This window comes from Haliaeetus albicilla, chromosome 5 (genome assembly GCF_947461875.1).
Source record: "Haliaeetus albicilla chromosome 5, bHalAlb1.1, whole genome shotgun sequence".
Taxonomy (NCBI): Eukaryota; Metazoa; Chordata; class Aves; order Accipitriformes; family Accipitridae; genus Haliaeetus; species Haliaeetus albicilla.
This window is the reverse complement of record NC_091487.1, coordinates 26,698,286-26,715,019: the sequence shown is the minus strand read 5'-3', so window position 1 is coordinate 26,715,019 and position 16,734 is coordinate 26,698,286. Positions and strand designations below refer to the sequence as shown.

Genomic DNA, 16,734 nt, shown 5'->3' with positions numbered 1-16,734 from the left:
GCCTGGTGTCGAGGGGCCAGAGTCCTACCTGTGCCTGGGATGGGGCAGGGGTAAGTCTCACAGTTGTCACCCCAGGCTGCCCCCACAGTACAGCAGCACTCTTCCTTGGTGATGTTCTTGGCCAGGACACTGTCACACAGGCGAACATCACTGATGTGGTAGTAGCACTGCTTGCGCTCTGCACTGTCAGAGAGGTGGGCTGCGTGTGTCTCGGGGCCCTCTAGAAGACAGCAGAGCAGGGACGGGATGGGGTCCTTGGCACCCCAACGCAGCATCCCACACCTAGGAGGTCCCAGAGCACACCCATCACTGGCAGCATGGCCTTCCCAGGTCGCCGCTTTCAGGCTCCTCAGCTCTCCCCAGACAAAAGCTTGCCCATGCCTGCATGGGCTTGTACAGCCCTGGCAGCCCCTCAGCTTTATCTCACCCCAGCCAGGGCTACCACGCTCCTGCTCTAGCTGCCATCCATGCTTCTGTCCTAGCTGCCTACTCACCCATGGCTGCTCGGGGCTGGCACTGCCCTGCCTCTGTGTCATACTCCTCATGGTCGCTGGGGCAGAGGCACAGGAAGGATCCCTCCACGTTCTCACAAAGCGCAGTCCCGCACACAGCGACCATCAGCTCACACTCGTTCACATCTGCAAAGCAAGTGGCAGTGGTGGGCAGCGGAAGCCCTGCCTCTGCATGGGCAGCCTGTGCATGGTCTGCTGCATGGGGTCACCCTTCAGCAGGGAGATGTAAGCTGCTAGGGACAAGCTGAGAGCTCTGTTCACACCATGGCTCAGCACAAGTCTGGCAAGAGCTTCCTGCCCTGCTCTCAGTGGATTCAAGGAGCCTGGACTCCAGCTTGCAGTTAGTCACTGGATCACAGGATCGTCGGAGGTATGTAGCACAACCCCTGCTCAAAGCAGGGTCAGTTATGGGATCCCACCAGGCTGCTCAGGGCTTTGTCTTGTTGGGTCTTTAAAACCTCTAAAGCAGGCAACTGCACAGCCATCTTAGGCATCTGTTCCACTGCCTGCCTGTCTTCATGGTGAAAACATTTTTTCTTATATTACACCCTGCCTGTTCTCTCCAGGCACCCATTAAAGTACCTCTCTAGCACCTTCAGTGCCTCCAGCCCCTGAGCACCTCCTTTCCACCTGCACAGAGAAGGGCTCCATGTTCACTGGGAGCCACTCACTTTTTCATAGAGCCCTGCTCCTTTGCAGTCTCAAGGATCTGCTGTGCTAAGGGGAGGATTTTTGCCTCCACGAGCTGCCCTGTCCATGTCTGGGATTCTCCACGTGCAGATGCAGTCCCTGCCCATGCTCTGGGAGCTGTCACACAGCGGGGACACCAGCCTGGCATCCGCTGATGGCTCTCCCTCACTGACTGGCAGAGTGATCATGGGACACTCACCAACACAGTAGTGCCCAGAGGGCGAGCTCTCATAGCCACGGTCGCAGAGGCAGCGGAAGGAGCCATCTGAGTTCTCGCAGAAGCCATGGCTCCCGCACAGCGTCTCGTTGGCACACTCATCTATATCTGCAGCAGAGCGGAGAGCAGGAATTGCCCCAGACCCCACCTCTCCCAATGGAGCCCCCCGTGTCCAGGCCCTTCTGCTCTGACCCCAAGACCTGGGGATGGGGCAGGCATTCCCTTGATGTGAGGGACTGTGTCTGGCTGCCCCACTCACTCCCCTGCTATGAGTGCACATATTAAGAGATGCTTCCTGCAACATCCAGAGCTGCAAAGAGGCCACGTGGATAGAGCAACAGGAGCAAAGTGGGAATGGGAAACGGATGTGAAGCGTGGGAGGTGGCTGGCAGGGGTGACTGAGGGTAGCACAGGTCCCTGCAGAGGCATAAAGGGACACAGAGCCTACAGGCTCACATCAGCAGGAGATACAAGGGTGCAACTGAAGTGTATGGAGCAAGAGCAGAAAGATATAGTATGATACCCTCCTGCCCCATTCTTCTTGAGCTGGTCTTTCTCCAACTGCTATAGTGCCAGGGAGTAATCTCTGCCTTGCCCCAGCCTGGTGGGGTTGGACAGTCACAACCGGGTCCTCTGCCTACAGAGGGCAGGTTTACAGCCCTGCTGGCTGCATCCCGCTCCCCTCCTACTGCTGGATGGGAGAGATTTCCCTGGAGCAGCCAGAGCAGCTGCGTGCCCCCAGCCTGCTGCTCCCAAGGCCAGGAGTATCTCCACATGCTAAATCTGAGTCTTGGAGCAGCCCAGAGGCTGGCAGCAGCTCCTCCTTGCTGCAGCCTTCCCTGAGCCGGGGGGAGCCTCAAAAACTGTAGAAAGCCCTTTGCTCTTTCCTCTTTGCTGGAGCCTGAACTCCAAACCCAGAGTCCCCAGCCTAGCACATAGTGGTACCAGCAGCCTTTGCCCTCACCCAGCCCTGCCAGGCAGGTGACAGGCACAGGCAGCAGCCCCAGCAAGCACAGCCTACAGGGAGCTGTGGTCCAGCCCCAAGCCTGGAATGGCTGTAACCTGCCCAGGACTCTCCCCGAGCGGAAAGCAGCACAATGCAGTGTCTGTTCCAGATGCCAGGAAGAGAGAAGTCTAGACACAAGCAGGCAGCTCAGCCAAGAAAACAAACTCTCAGCATTATCTGCCTCTCCACCAGCCACACGTTTCCTCCTCCTCCTCCTTCTCCCCCGCGCCCCTGGCAGAGATGTCCCACAGCCACCCTGTCACTGCCAGGAGGAGAGACAGGGACACCCAGGGCCATACTCACCAATGCAGTCACCCAAGGGGGTCCAGTGGAAGCCAGGCTGGCAGCCCATAATACAACGGTAGGAGCCCAGGCTGTTCTGGCACCGCCACGTGCCACAGATGGCATCCCCGTATTCTTTACACTCATCCACGTCTGCAGGAAGAAGGGCAAGGGGATGAGGATGGTCAGACGGGGACCCTGCTTGCTCACTGCAGCACGTGGGTCAAGTTCAGCTGGCTGGAGGCCCTGAGCCATTGCTAGTCCTCCTTACAAGTCACCAGCAACTTTGGGTGCTGGGAGCAGAACTGCCCTGCCCCCTGCACTGGCTGCATCTATCCCCCCAAGTCCCAGGGGGCTAATCTCCCCAACACTGAGCTCTCACCCACGCAGTCATCAGTCTCCTGTGAGTGTTTGAACCCATTTTCACACAGACACCTGTAGGAGCCTTCTGTGTTCAGGCACTGGCCCTGCGAGCACCGGGACTTGTCTGTGCATTCATCCACATCTGCAAAATCAGGCCAAAATCATCAACCTGGACCTCACAGCAGGGGAGGGAACAGAGGGCAGGACCAAAGGTATGTCACTGCCATCCTCCAGCTCACCTTGGCAGCTGACTCCGCCAGCCGTGTTCGAGAAGCCAGGAGCACAAATGCAGAAGTAGGATCCATGACTGTTGAGACACTCGCCACTGGGGCTGCAGATCTCGCTGTTCAGGCACTCATTCACATCTGCAGAGGGAGCAGAGTCAGGGCCACGCACCCGGCCCTGGGGGACACCCTTCACCAAAGCCACATGGATTCCCTCTCCCCAGTCTCTTATAGGCAGCTCTTGCAGTGCTCATGGCCCCTTGCTTTTCTTGCCATGGAGACAGAGATCTTCCCTGTCCATGGTAATCCTGCATTTGGCTACAACCTTATGGATGTGCCATGCATGGTGGCATCACCTGCCCTTTCTCCCTGCCGAGAAAGAAGGGGGATCCATAGGGAGGCTGTATGTCCTGGACCCAGAGGACTGCAGGGATGGGGTTTGTACCTTCACACATGGTGCCGTTAATGAGCTCGAAGCCAGTCTGGCAGTGGCACTCGTAGGAGCCCGGGGTGTTCCTGCACTCTCCCCCCAGGCACTGAACAGCAGGGTCCTCACACTCATCGGTATCTGCCAAGCAGAAGGGCACATCACAGAGTGAGGCCTCAGCTCTTGCTGCCACTGGAGAAGATCCCCACCCAGGGAAGCCATCATGCAGCTGTTGGCCTGCAAAGTGGGTTTGAGCTGCCCTCCCAGACCACACCGTCACACTGAGATGAGGGCAGAGACTCCCTGTTACTGGGGCGTGAGGAGTCAGCTCAGACCCTTTACTCCCCTCCATCATGGGGACCAAGATAAACTGGATCCCAGCACCAAGTCAGTGGTGCCCAGTGACAGGACCAGAGGCAATGAGCACAAACTGAAACACTGGAGGTCCTGTCTGAATATCAGGAAACACTTTTTCACTGTGAGGGTTACTGAGCACTGGCACAGGTTGCCCAAAGAGGTCGTGGAGTCTCCCGCCTTGGAGATATTCAAAAGCCATCTGGATGTGGTCCTGGGCAACTGGGTCTAGGTGGCCCTGCTTGAGCAGGGGGATTGGACAAGATGATCTCCAGAGCTCTCTTCCAACCTCAGCCATTCTGTGATTCTGTGAGGACAGGGATACTGCTAACCCCAGTGTCCACCTCCAGCAGAGCTCTGCACTGGGTACCAGAACCACCGAGAGGCCAGTGCAGAGCCACAGTTGCTGACAAACCCTCTCTCCAGCCAAACGCACAAAGAGCAAACATCAGGAAAGTAAGCCAGCACCAGCCATACCTTATGCGGCAATGCTTTCCTGCCTGCCAGACTTGCCTACAATGTCCTCCTGGCAAAGCTGGCTGGGGGGCCTACATCAGCTCTTACCCAGCTGCAGAGCTCCACAAACCCTCTCCCACCCAAGTTCCACAGGCCTTGGACAGAGCCTGCTGGCAGTCTGAGGATTTTGCTCACAGCAGAGGAGAGAGGGGTAGCTTCCCTCTGACAGAGGGCTGCGAGATGCCAGGAGACTGCTGTTGCCTGCAGGCCCATGAGGTAGGGGGAAGCACTGGAGGGCACTGCTAATCAGAAGGATGGGTTGGTGTGCAGGCAGCAGAAGACGTGCTAGTAGAGAAGGTCCTGCTCTACTCTTCTCCCCTGCCAGGAGCTAAAGTCCTGAGACTGGCACAGGGCAGGGACCTCCTCTTCCCCTTCGCAGAGCACTGAGCATGCCAGAGGCATAAATGAACATCGCTCCCTACTGCCTCCGGGCAGGATTCCCAGCTGTTCAGTCTCAAAGGGTTGCAAGTAGCAATATTCTTGAATCTTTCTGGAGATGAACCATAACCTAGTTTATTTATCACAAAACTATCATGAAACCCTTATCATTTTTCAAATATGAAACCCAGATCCACAGACAAGGCCACCAGCCAAGGCAGGGAAGAACATGCCATCCTGCCATCTGGTCAGTGTGACCCAAACAGTATCGAACCCTGATAAGGTGCCCTCGTGACAGGGCTGGGGCAAGGTGGCTGAGAAGGGGCTCACATGGAGTCTTGGGAAAGGGGGAGAGCAGATGGAAGTGATCAAACCATGGTTCTTCCATTGCACCCAAAAATCAGTTGGAAAATAAGCTCATTTCACACTGGCTTTTTCAGACACTAAAACAGAGGAGAATAGAAGGAGGAGAGCCTCCCTCTCCTTCCCCATTGGAGGCCCCCATGCAGGGGGGTGTTCTGAGAGTCATATCAAAGGCAAGATCTTCTGTTTGCCAGCTATGTCGAGGCTGTAGAGCTCTGCAGTGCTCCAGAGAGAAATTTACAGCACACGGCCAATCTTTAAACAAATACCTTTGCCAGCTCTGCCCCCTCCGTTCCCTTGCTCCAAAGAGGGAATTTGCCTCAAGCCATCTCAAGCCCAGGACGTCCCCTGGGGGCAATCACCAGGAAGGGAATTTCCATGCCTGTGCTGGGGGAGTCAGGCTATAAGGCTGGGATGGAGTGCTCTCATGTCTCAGCAATGCAACCAACATAGATCAATGCTGGTGTTAACTGCCATGCATACCTGGCACAGCAGAGCCCTTGAACTAAGCTTTCCTTTTTAAACATGTCCAAGTTACATTAGGGGCTGGGGAAAAATGATGAAACATGGGTGCCCACAGTCTCTCCACTGGCTGTGGACCCAAGGTTTCTCCCTCTGTTGAGGACCTACATTTGGGGCATGTGCTCCCAGGCACATGGTTCTGAACTGAACCACACACAACTCCTCTGCCCATGTTTCCAGGCCTCCTGTACTCCGCTGGCCTTTGTCAGCATCCCCCAGGTCATCATTAGTCCAGGAGTCTCATCAGTGAATCCTTCCCCCCCATCCTCTTCCTGCGTGAGGAAGACCATCTTCCTGCTGCTCTAGGTGACATCTGCTTGCAGCGCCCCATGCTCTCTGCTGATCAGAGCTAAAGAGCTGGAGACGGATCCCAAGGCTAAAGGAAGTCCCCAGGCCCCACCAGTAACCCAGCTATTGCAATGTCTCTTCCCTCATTCCCTCCAGCACCCGCTCCTCTGTCCCTGGGAAAGGGATACCTTCACACATGCTGCCATCTCTGGAGACGGTGTAGCCAGCGTCACAAGCCGTGCAGGAGTAGGAGCCCTCCGTGTTGAGGCAGAGTCCAGAGGGACAGGCAGCCTGGGCTGTGCACTCATCGATGTCTGCATAAGCACATGAGGGAGAGCAGGATGAGTGGGAATGATGCGGAGTAACCATGACCGGGGCAGATGTGTTGAGAGAACTAGCCAACATGGTGGCCAGGACTCAGGCAGAGCCAAGCGCTCAGGAAGAGCCTAGGGAAACCTCTGGATTGGGTGCATGACACTTCAGAGGGTCTGGACCCACAGCCCCCTGGTACCTTGGCAGCTTTTCCCATCAGTTGCCACCTCATAGCCCTGGTAGCAGGAACAGCGGAAGGAGCCGTCCAGGTTGACACACCGTCCATGAGCACAAGTCCCCTCCGCAAGGCACTCGTCCACGTCTGCGTGACACAGCAGAGGCCAACATGGCATGGGAGGATGCACAGGGCCGTCCCCACCACCCAGGCCACAAGGGTGCTGTGCCCTGGCCATGCAGGCTGGCTGCCCGCGGGAGAAGGGTGCTGCCTGTGCCCCTGCTCCTTGTGAGAGTTGCAGGGAGCACTTCTGTGGGGGGTGAGGGTGCTGCCCAGAGACAGCCCAAGCTCCTCACCAATACATCTCCCATTCCTGGGCCGGTAGCCATCCCCACAGCTGACACACTTGTAGGATCCCAGCGTATTGACACACTTCCCACTGCGGCAGGGGCTGGGATCCACGCACTCATTGACATCTGCCAAGAAACACACTCCTTTCAGGCTCCCAAAGGTGAAAAGTGCAGCCTTCTCCAGGATGTCCCTGCCAGCTGGATCCTCAGACTCCCCCTCAGGGGGACAGCGATGCCCAAGAGGAAGTGAGACAAGTTTGCCAGGTCTTGGGCAACACTTCTTCTAGTCCCACTTACCACTCAGGATCCTACACCCACACCTGAGGGCTGACATAATCCAGCAGCAAAAGTTACTGCCACAGGGTGTTGCCAAGGCCAGGAATGTGCATGGGCAGAAAAAGGGATCAGAGAACATCTGTGCAGGGCTGTTTCACCTGGGACCTTCATAACTATGATTAGGATGCAGCCTCCAGCTCAGCAAGTCCTTAAGGCAAGTGCTTTCTGGAGGCCATGCGGGGGGAGCAGCATTCTGTGCATGCCCCATTTCTCATACTGCCTCCTAAAATAGTCTCCCACTCTCTGTTGGAGATGACCTACTGAGAAAGTGGGATCTTTGATCAGGCACATTGTATGTTCACAAGGTTGAATGCTCTCAAGGGCCCAGGTCATGCCATGTGAGTGGGATGCTGTGGGCACAGGTGGCCTGAGTCTCTGCAGCCTGCTCTCCCTGCAGTCCACTTGCCAGCATGAGGGTCTGGTGACAGAGGAAAAGTGGCAGGAAAATGGATGGGCAACTCCTCCCAGAATGGGAACCTGGCATGGACTGGTCGTGGGGGATCTCCCTGGGGAGGTGGGAGAGGATCTTGGGAGAACTCCCCTCTCTGCCCAGGAAAGCCTGTCCCTCCTGCAGGCAGAGAAGAAGACAGACAGCCCTCAGGGAGAGTACAGGGCAGACAGACATGGGGGGGTCCTTCCTCCCTTCCAGGAGACATGGAGCGGTGAGGAAAGAAGGTGTTCAGCCGTGCACAGGGTGCGTAGGAGGGGCAGGGGAACAGGGAGCAGCAAGCTTCACCTTCACACTGTCCTCTGGGACCCATGGCAAAGCCCTCCTTGCACTCGCAGCGGTAGGAGCCAGGGGTGTTGATGCATCGCTGTCCCCGGCAGGTAGAGGGCTGCTCACACTCATCTCGATCTGGCAACAGACAGGGAGACAGTCCTTAAGTCTTCCCCCTCCAGCATGTGGAAGGCTGGGTGCAGGAGAGGAGCTGCTCCACCTGCAGCGCTCTGCCTAGGGGACCCATGCCCAGGCTCTCCTCCATCCCCCATCTGTCTTAGCACCCCCTTTGCCATGAAGCAGTGATCAGGGCTGGCATTGCAAGCTCCGGCCCAGATGATCATGGGCAAGGTCCTGTCCCTGAGCAAGCAGGAGAGGGTGATCCCCATGGATCAGGCTGTCTGTGGGCAGGCCTGTGGGGAGGGAGGGTGCACAGGTGTGCATATGTGTGTGCACTGTGTACATGAGTGCTTGTGTGTGTGCACAGGCATGAGAGAGCATGAGGGTGGCAGGCACCCCGAGGAGGTGGCAGCCCTGTGCCAGGCGGACACTACTTACCCTCACAGCTCTGCTTGCCTTCTGAAACAGCCAGGATGTACCCAGAGTAGCAGAGGCAAAAATAAGAGCCCACGCTATTGATGCAGCGACCTTTTCCAGCACAAGGATCTTTCAGGCACTCATCTTCATCTGTGCACAGGCAAGGAAGGAAGACAGGCAGTCACCACCTGCAGCTGCCTGCCAGACCCCTGCCAAACCCCTGCCAGCCCCGCGGTGCAGCAAGTGGGCAGGGGCTCAGCAGAGCTGCCAGAAAACCTTCCCCCAGGACCCTGAAGGACCAAATGGTCCATCGAAGCCCGGCAGGCAGAGGAGGTGCCAACCTACCAATGCAGTGGAGGCGGCTGGGGTCCAACGTATAGCCGGGGTGGCACAAGCATCTGTATCCCTCTGGGGTAAGCACGCAAGTGCCGGCTCCGCAGGAGAGGGGTGAAGAGGCACAGCTGCTGACCCCTGGGAGGGGAAAGCATGGGGTTGGGGGCAGCACCGAAAGGGTGCACCGAGTCTGGCATCTGCCTTGTTTCCCCAGCACCACTGGGAGGGAGGCTGCTTCTCCCCTTCTTAGAGAGCGATGCTGAGCTCTATGTCTTCAGGCAGCCTGCACCCACAGGGCTGCAGGGAGGACACAGCAGACCCTGCCACCTCCTCCAGCCTGAGCCCAGCTGGGATGCCGCGGTCCCCTGCACTGCTCACCTGTGCCCCGGCCCCACAAAAGGGTGGTGAGGAAGCCTGCCAGCCCCATGCCTTGGAGGAGGACTGGCAGCAGAGCCTGGCACCTGTAAGGGGGCTCCTTTTGGGGTGACAGCAGGGCTCCCCCCACCGCCACTCTGCTAAGCGGGGTGCAGGCGGCAGTGGGGGGGCAGCGGGGCATGGCACACCCCTCGGCACTGAGCCAGCCAGGGGGGGCCAACCCAACCCCAGACAAAAGGCTATGGAGGAAGATGCATTCCTCAGCAAGGTGCCTTCGCCAGGCCTGCTCCCCAAGGTGCTCCAGCCCCCAGCGGAGGGCAGGGGCCTCGCTCCCAGACTTAAGCAACCCTGGAACAACAGTGCCCTTGTTTCCAGCGCTGTAAACAAGCCGCCCCGGGAGCCACATGCCTCCCCTTGCGCTCCCCCTTCCCGATGAGTCAGCTTGCGCCGTGGGGGAACGGGGCCAAAGCCACAGGAGCAGGCGCGTGATCCCCCTCGCCTGGCAGCCACTGCTGTGCCGGGCAAGTCAGCTGCAGGTGGGGAAGGACCCAGAAAGCCAAACATTTTGCTCCCCATACAGGATCACCCTCGTGCCTCCCCACAGCCAGCCAGCTTTCCCTGGCTGGCAGCACTTGGGACCAGGCTGGGACAACACCCCAAGGCGGTAGGGCAGGGACTTTTCTTTGGGAAGTCAAGGGAAGCATGTGGGATGATAAGCAGGCTGGGGAAGGGAGAGAGCCCCTGGGCTGAGCTTAGGGCATAATTTCCCCATAGTGCTAGGCAGAGAGAGAAGGGAAATCTCTGAGAGTGGTGGACACACACCTGAGCCCTGCGCTGGCATCTGTGTTGGAGCAGCAGCATCCCAGGTGGTGGTGGAGCCAGGCTGGGGATGACTGCGCCAGGACTCATCTTCCTCTGCTGAGGAAGAAGAGAGGTGAGGTCCAGACCCCAATCCCAGGCAGAGGTGCCCACCCAAGGTTTACCCGTGCTGGGTGTCCCCCCATCCACAGCCCCGAGAGAGCATATGGAAAGGGGCCACAGGGTGGCTGCAGCAACCTCATCATCTTGTTATTTAACACAGCCTGCTCCACCTCCCCACATCCCTATGGCCCCACGTCAGCCACCCCAGTGTGGCGTTGGTCCCCCACACTGTCCCGCAGCCAGCCCAGCCAGGAGCCCGTCCTGCCCAGCACCAGGGGCTGCGGTGCAGACGAGGCAGCTCCCAGCCTTCCCACTCTCCTCCCTCCTCGCTGCCCCGTCCTCTTCCCCATGACCGCCCTGCCCTCCCGCCAGCCGGGCGCTCACCTCTGCGTGTGGCGGGCTCTGCGGTGGCATCAGCAGCGCCCTGAGGGACAGACACATAGGACTGCCTCTATTCCTGTGCATGTAGCTGGGATGCAGCATCCCTGAGACATTTTCCCACCCACCTCCTGGCTCCTCTTGCTCCCCAAGACACCATCCTGGGAGGAGAAGCTGCCACATCTGGGTGCAGCTGGCAGGGCCTCTCTGTCCTGAGCACATCATCCTGAGCAAAACAGCTCCTGGCCATGCCCGGGGGGCTGCCCACAGAGGGGCCATGCCAGCATGCTGTGCAGGTGAGACCCAGGGCACTGCTACTGGGCAGGCACCTCCACAAGATGGCCAGGAAGGGCATCCAGGCATGATAAATACTGCCACTGGCAGCTCTGGAGGGCTGAGGACAGCCACTACTCCAACCTGCCTCAAGAGCACTACCTACTAGAAGGGTGCTTGGTGCTAGATGCTCTTTCTCAACATCCCCTCCTGGCAAACCCATGGCTGCCAAAGGAGGTGTTGGAGCACAACCTGGGTCTCTGCTCCAAGGATCTTTCCACAATGGATGAAGAAAACAGATGGCTGAGCAATATACATCCCAGACTAGCTCTGCTTCAGATTTGGAAGCTCTGGTTCAAATTTCTGCCCTGTCTTGAGCTTTCTCATGTGTCCTTGGGCAAGTCACTTCATGTCTATGAAGCAGTGACGATGGCAGTGCTGTCCCCTCTCTCAGAGAGGTTGCAAGCACATTCTGAGGGCTGGGCTGCTATAGCAAGGGGGCACAGAGATGCTCAGGAGAGATATGGCCCAACTTCTACTGACAGCAGGGATCAAGAGACACACATTTTTCAAGTGAGACTCAATAAAGAAACCCAGCCCCAGGAAAGCCTGCCAGAGAATCAGTCCCCAGGCTGCTCCCATCAGACAGGGTGAATTCACACAGCCAGTGTGGGAGACACCCGCGCCAACTGCTCCAGTGGAGTTTCTGCTGCACCCACATGAGCACGGGGAGACCTGCCTGCGAGCTGGGCTTGGACATGACACTGGGCTTCATGAGAGGAGCAGACCCCAAGCTGACTGCAGCAGTTGCCCTTCCCCTGCCGCTCATTAGCTCTACAGCCAGGCCAGGCTGACAGCAGGGAGTGAGCACCCACACCTCAGCCAGCTCCGGCCTCAGCCTGGGCTGCTAGCCCAGCCCCAGCAAACGCCAGCTGGAGTCAATGCTGACCATGAACTACTGCAGCAGAGCCCTCAGCACCTGTTGGTTTGAGCTAATGGCCTCTTAGCAAGGGCCGAGCAGGCATGTGGCACAGTGCCTTCAGCCATGGCAACTAAGCCAGGGTGATAGAGTTTGCAGTTCACACTCTGTTCCCTCTGGCAGCAGCTACTTGCTTTCCTTAGTGATCTCTCTGACCACATTTCACACCTCCCTGTCACCTATTTCTATGACATCCCCTAGCATGGATGCACCCAGATATAGCAAGACAAACCTTACTCACCTGCGCAGCAGGAGAAACTTCACCTGGAAAGTGAAACAGTGCATGGTGAGTAGAGACAAGGCAGGCAGGCATCCTCCTTAAAACCCTGGCTGCCCTAACTTCACCCCACCTCTAAGACACTGCCACTCAGTTCCTCATGCTCCTCCGCAAGAGCTTGTTCCCAAAGCCAACACACCCAGACTCCTCTCCTGGCAATGTGCAGACCCCAGGAGCTTCTACTCCAGCAGGTGCTGGCACAAGCAGCTGGTCACACTTGCCTCCAGCTGGGCTGGACAAAAGCCCAAGGACTGCAGTGCCAGGGCTGCCACGCAGACCTGAGGTCCCAGTGGAGGCAGCCTGGCCAGCCAGCACCAACTGCAGAGATGTGGTCACAGGAGCCTGAAACACTCAACCTCTTCTCCAAAGGCTTGAAGACATGGTGTCTCATGCCCCAGGAACACTAGTAGGGCTGAAGAACACCTTGCGTATTCATGAAGATATAGAAAGTTCTTATCAGCTAGAAGTCCATCCATGGGGGCATGGCAGGACCTGGGAATTTGCCCACCCTTGCTAGGGGCCCAGATGGAGCAGCTTTAAGCAGTAGACCCCACACTACCCTCTCCTGCCGAGGTGCCAGGGTGGGGGAATGCCTCCAGGACGCTCCCACGCAGGCTGTCCTGCAGTTGCTGTCTCCTTGCTGCCCAGTCCAAAGTCCAGTTGCTGCTCTCCCCTTGCTCTTCCAAGCTGAGGGGCAGCTCTTCTGCCTCTGCCTTCCTCATCAACAGGCGGATATCAGAGCTGGAGTAGGTATAGCCATGTCCTGCTGGGCAAATCTCCTTGAAGGCTTCTGCAAGGGAAAATCAAATCGAAGCTTTAGAAGGCAGAGGTTGGAGAGAAGAGGGTATTGCAGGGATCACCTGGCTTACTACACCCAGACATGATAGTGGGACAAGTGGAAGAAAGGAGTGAAGATGGACAGGCATATATGTGAATGCAGGTACCAGTTTCTCCCATCCTATCATTTTCCGGAGATTTCTAAGGGTTAAATCCTTACAGAAACACATCTGGGCTGCAGTGGGTGGATGCTTCAAGCAGAAGGAATCTGCTTACAGGGCAGGGTGGGTTTCTAACAGGCACTGGCTGGTACTCCTAGACACCAAAACTGAAATCCCTCCCCTGGGTCAGTACTGCTAGGAAGGGATCATGCCACAGGAAGGTCAAAGATGAGCAAGGGAGCAAATAAAAGTGAACTCCTAGAACCTCGGCACTGAGCACTTTGCACATCGCTCAAGATGCTCTGCATAAACCACCTGAAAATTTTTCCCAGCCCTGAGGATTTCAGTGCTTTCCCCTCCACCCTACCCCATACTGAGATATGCCAAACTCACCCTCACCTGACTTTCATCCCAGCAGAAGATGTAGGAGAGACAAAAAGGCTGTCGAGCAAAGCCAGGCACAGACATGGCTGTGCTCTCTCTCTGGTACAGAGTGGTTTCCCATCAGGGATTTCTCCATCTTCCCAGTATTACCCAGGTCTGCTTCCTGGGCTGCTGCACCCATCTCACAGGCCAGCATTTGCACCGTTCAGCTCTGGGTCCTGCAGCCATCTGCATGGCAGCAAGTTCAGGCAAGCCAAAACCCCAGTCTAGCCAGAGCAGGCAAAGCTGAAGCAGGCACATCTCACCTGAGCCAGGCACAGGGCACTCCTCGCAGTTCTTCCCCCAGCCCTTGCCGACGCGGCTGCAGCAGCAGATCTGCTGGGTGATGCGGTGGGAGAGAGGAAAGGAGCACACGCCTCCGGCTGCAGAGCGGTAGCACAGCCCCTGCTCCATTGACACTGCTTTGTCCGCTGAAACACAATGGCAGGGTTAGTGCCAGAGGCCAAGCTCTACACTCTCCAAAGAGAGAATGGGAGACACTCAGTCTCTCCCCCTCGGGCCCTTCTCTGCCCATGCCTCCCAGCCTGTCCCAAGGGCTGCCCCATCCTCTTGCCAGAACATCCCCTGGCCTTCAGCCATCAGGCCATCCCCCCAGCAGTGCCAGCCCCAAGCAAATCCAGCTCCTGTGGGAGCTCTCAACCCAGAAGGCTGTGTCCTGTGCTGCTGCACCACAGGCATGTCCCCTCCAGAGGGGCCATGAGATGTCCCTGGAGAAGAACAATGAATGAAGCGAGCCCGAGGCATGGGGACCTATCCTGCACACAAGCACAGGATAGAGTAACTCAGCCGCACTTGCCAGAGACACGAAGCATGCTGCAGCCTTCATTCAGCCGTGGGGTCCTTCTCAGGCCCCTTCCCAAACTGAGGGGTTCCCTGGAGCACTTACAGATACAATGGCTACGGGATGGGTCCAGCATGGTGCCAGGCTTGCAGGTGCAGCGGAAGCTGCCGCGGGTGTTCACACACTCGGCATCTTTGCACAGGCCTTGCATCAAGCACTCGTTGATATCTGTGGACAGGAGAGAGCCTGGTGAGATGTGAGGAAGCCGAGGGTGAACTGAACCCCCTACTCCGTACCTCCCATTCAGGTGCCACGGACCAAGGGGGTCTCAGCCAGGCTGGTGTCTGAGGCAGACTCCGCACTAAGCAGTGCGGTGGGGACCTCCACAGTGACAGCAGTCCCACATCTGCAGTGCAGAGCTCGCTCGCTGCAGCTGGAGGGATGGCTTGTGAATGACTGCTCTGCTTCACAGTCCTCATGGAAAACAGATGTGGGCCCTACGGTGAGCCACCCCAGCAGGCTCACTCTTACAGCCATCACGGTTGTTGTTTGCAAGCCTGGACTGGTGAGTCCTGTCCTTTCACCTGATCCCTGGTCCTGCTCGTATGGAGCTGTCATCCACGGAGTATCCTTGCTAAGAAACTCAGTGCCAGCACACGGGGACGACAGTGACTGATCTCCTCCGGAGGTGGAGGGATGGTGGGCCAGGCTGCGCTGGTGTCTTCTTCCAGGAACAGGTTGAGCAAGTGGGACTTCGCCAAGCTCAAGCCCTGCCTCAAGCTCTGCCTCTGCCCCTGACTCAGCACACATCAGACACAGTCTTCAGGAAGGGAGGTTGGGCTTATCCCAGGGAAACACTGTCAGGCTCACCCATTTGGCCTGCAGTAAAGCCTTTCCTGCAGCAGCACTATGTGGGAATGTATGAGCTAAGCTGGAGAAGACAGGGATTGGCAAAAGGTGCATAAAGGGGAACTGAGGGCAACTTTCATGGTGGAGAATGAGGAGGAAGCCCTCCTCATGGATTGATGTAGTGTTATATCTTCACTAAAGAGCTTGGCCCAGAAAAGTCAGCATGCTGATGAAATGTGCTGTGTCAGGAGGCACAAGCTGTGCAGGAAGAGCTGGATGGGAGCACGGAGTGGCAGGAGCGGGATGAACCTCAGCACAACCTCAGGACAAATCACAGGAACATATACTACAAGCTAAGAGGTGGGAGCAGGCAGTGAGAGGGACCTGGGCACACTTGCTGCTCACAGGACAGCTGCAAGCTGCCAAGACCAAGAAATGCCAACATGATGCTAGGCAGCATCACAAACACTTTTCCACAAACACACATAGGGCAGTCCCAATGCCAACGTACAAGGCCCTGGTAAGACCTCAGGTGCCCTGAGAGCACCCAATGGTGCTCTAGAGACTCTCAGGGTGGAAGGGGTGCAGAGGTGGGCTGCTGGGACACTTGGAAAAATGCAGATACTGGAAGAGCTTGACTGAGAACAGCTAGGCTCAGGAATGGCTTTCAGAGCATTACCTTATTCCTCAGAGCTGAAGCATCACTGCTTGGTGGAAGTGGGGGTGTCACACAGCCAGCTACGACAGCTGGAGTTCAGACTTAAGGATCTGAGAGGTTCTCCCCAGTCCTGTGCTCTTAAACTACCCCATTCACCACACCAGCTGCCCCATACATGGTTGAGACACACAGCAGCCATCAAGACCAGACCATGATGTTCAGTGAATTGGAAGTACCAACGCTACAGGGTTGTGCAGCAGGCCAGGGAATAGTAGGATTTGGCTGCATAATGTAATGGTTTCCTGCTCCATAGCAAGCACAGGACAGACTTCATGAGAACAACCAGTGGCCAGACCCCAAATGTACTGGGAAACCCACTCAGAGGAGAGGCTTGGGCTCTCCAGAGGAGCCTCGGGGCTCATCCCTGTCACTCCCAGGCACGGTTGGAACACTGTGTTGCTCTGACACACCAACTGGTTGAAGTGTTTGGCCTTCACATAACCAAAGGGATTGAAGGGATTAGAGTAATGAGAGCACAAAACAAACAAGCACCAAGGGCTAGGCTTTATGAGCTTAATTTAAAACAGGGCCACATCCCGGCCTCAGTCCAACCCCCTCTATTCCACTGGCAGCAGAGGACCCACCCGCAGTGGAAATCCCCACGGGGAACAGAAGCAGGCAGGCGCGCTTGGGGCCACGCACTCCTACCCCCTGCAGCATGCCAGGGATGGGGCTAGCCCACAAGAAGAGGCCTCAGGGACCACAAACTGAGATCTGTAAGCTGTCTCAGTTGCTTCTTCCCACCCCACAGAAGCCTGCCAATGCTCCTTAGAAACAGCCATGCTGGGTCAGGCAGCCTGTGGTAGAAAGGTGCAGGCTGGTTTATCCTGGCGCTTAGTGAGCAGGAAGGACCTGAATCAGCAACAGACACCAAGTATGTACGGACACCAGGGATATA

The 16,734-nt window shown here is 57.1% G+C and overlaps 1 protein-coding gene across 3 annotated transcripts in view; it reads right to left on the bottom strand.

Annotated features, from left to right (window-relative positions):
• LTBP2 (latent transforming growth factor beta binding protein 2) overlaps positions 1-16,734 on the bottom strand; it is a 98,582-nt gene that overhangs the window by 7,190 nt on the left and 74,658 nt on the right. For 2 of the 3 annotated variants that reach the window (XM_069783877.1, XM_069783875.1), the window contains 19 exons: positions 14,375-14,497; positions 13,734-13,898; positions 12,666-12,896; positions 12,071-12,093; positions 10,584-10,623; positions 10,101-10,196; positions 8,916-9,041; positions 8,592-8,720; positions 8,052-8,171; positions 6,986-7,105; positions 6,654-6,776; positions 6,331-6,456; positions 3,740-3,862; positions 3,310-3,435; positions 3,090-3,212; positions 2,729-2,860; positions 1,402-1,527; positions 495-638; positions 29-220 (listed from right to left, as the gene is read on the bottom strand). In XM_069783877.1, the coding sequence (XP_069639978.1) occupies positions 29-220; positions 495-638; positions 1,402-1,527; positions 2,729-2,860; positions 3,090-3,212; positions 3,310-3,435; positions 3,740-3,862; positions 6,331-6,456; positions 6,654-6,776; positions 6,986-7,105; positions 8,052-8,171; positions 8,592-8,720; positions 8,916-9,041; positions 10,101-10,196; positions 10,584-10,623; positions 12,071-12,093; positions 12,666-12,896; positions 13,734-13,898; positions 14,375-14,497 (2,388 nt within the window). The remainder of the gene's footprint in view (positions 1-28; positions 221-494; positions 639-1,401; positions 1,528-2,728; positions 2,861-3,089; positions 3,213-3,309; positions 3,436-3,739; positions 3,863-6,330; positions 6,457-6,653; positions 6,777-6,985; positions 7,106-8,051; positions 8,172-8,591; positions 8,721-8,915; positions 9,042-10,100; positions 10,197-10,583; positions 10,624-12,070; positions 12,094-12,665; positions 12,897-13,733; positions 13,899-14,374; positions 14,498-16,734) is intronic. The other variant, XM_069783876.1, reaches the window with a different exon arrangement.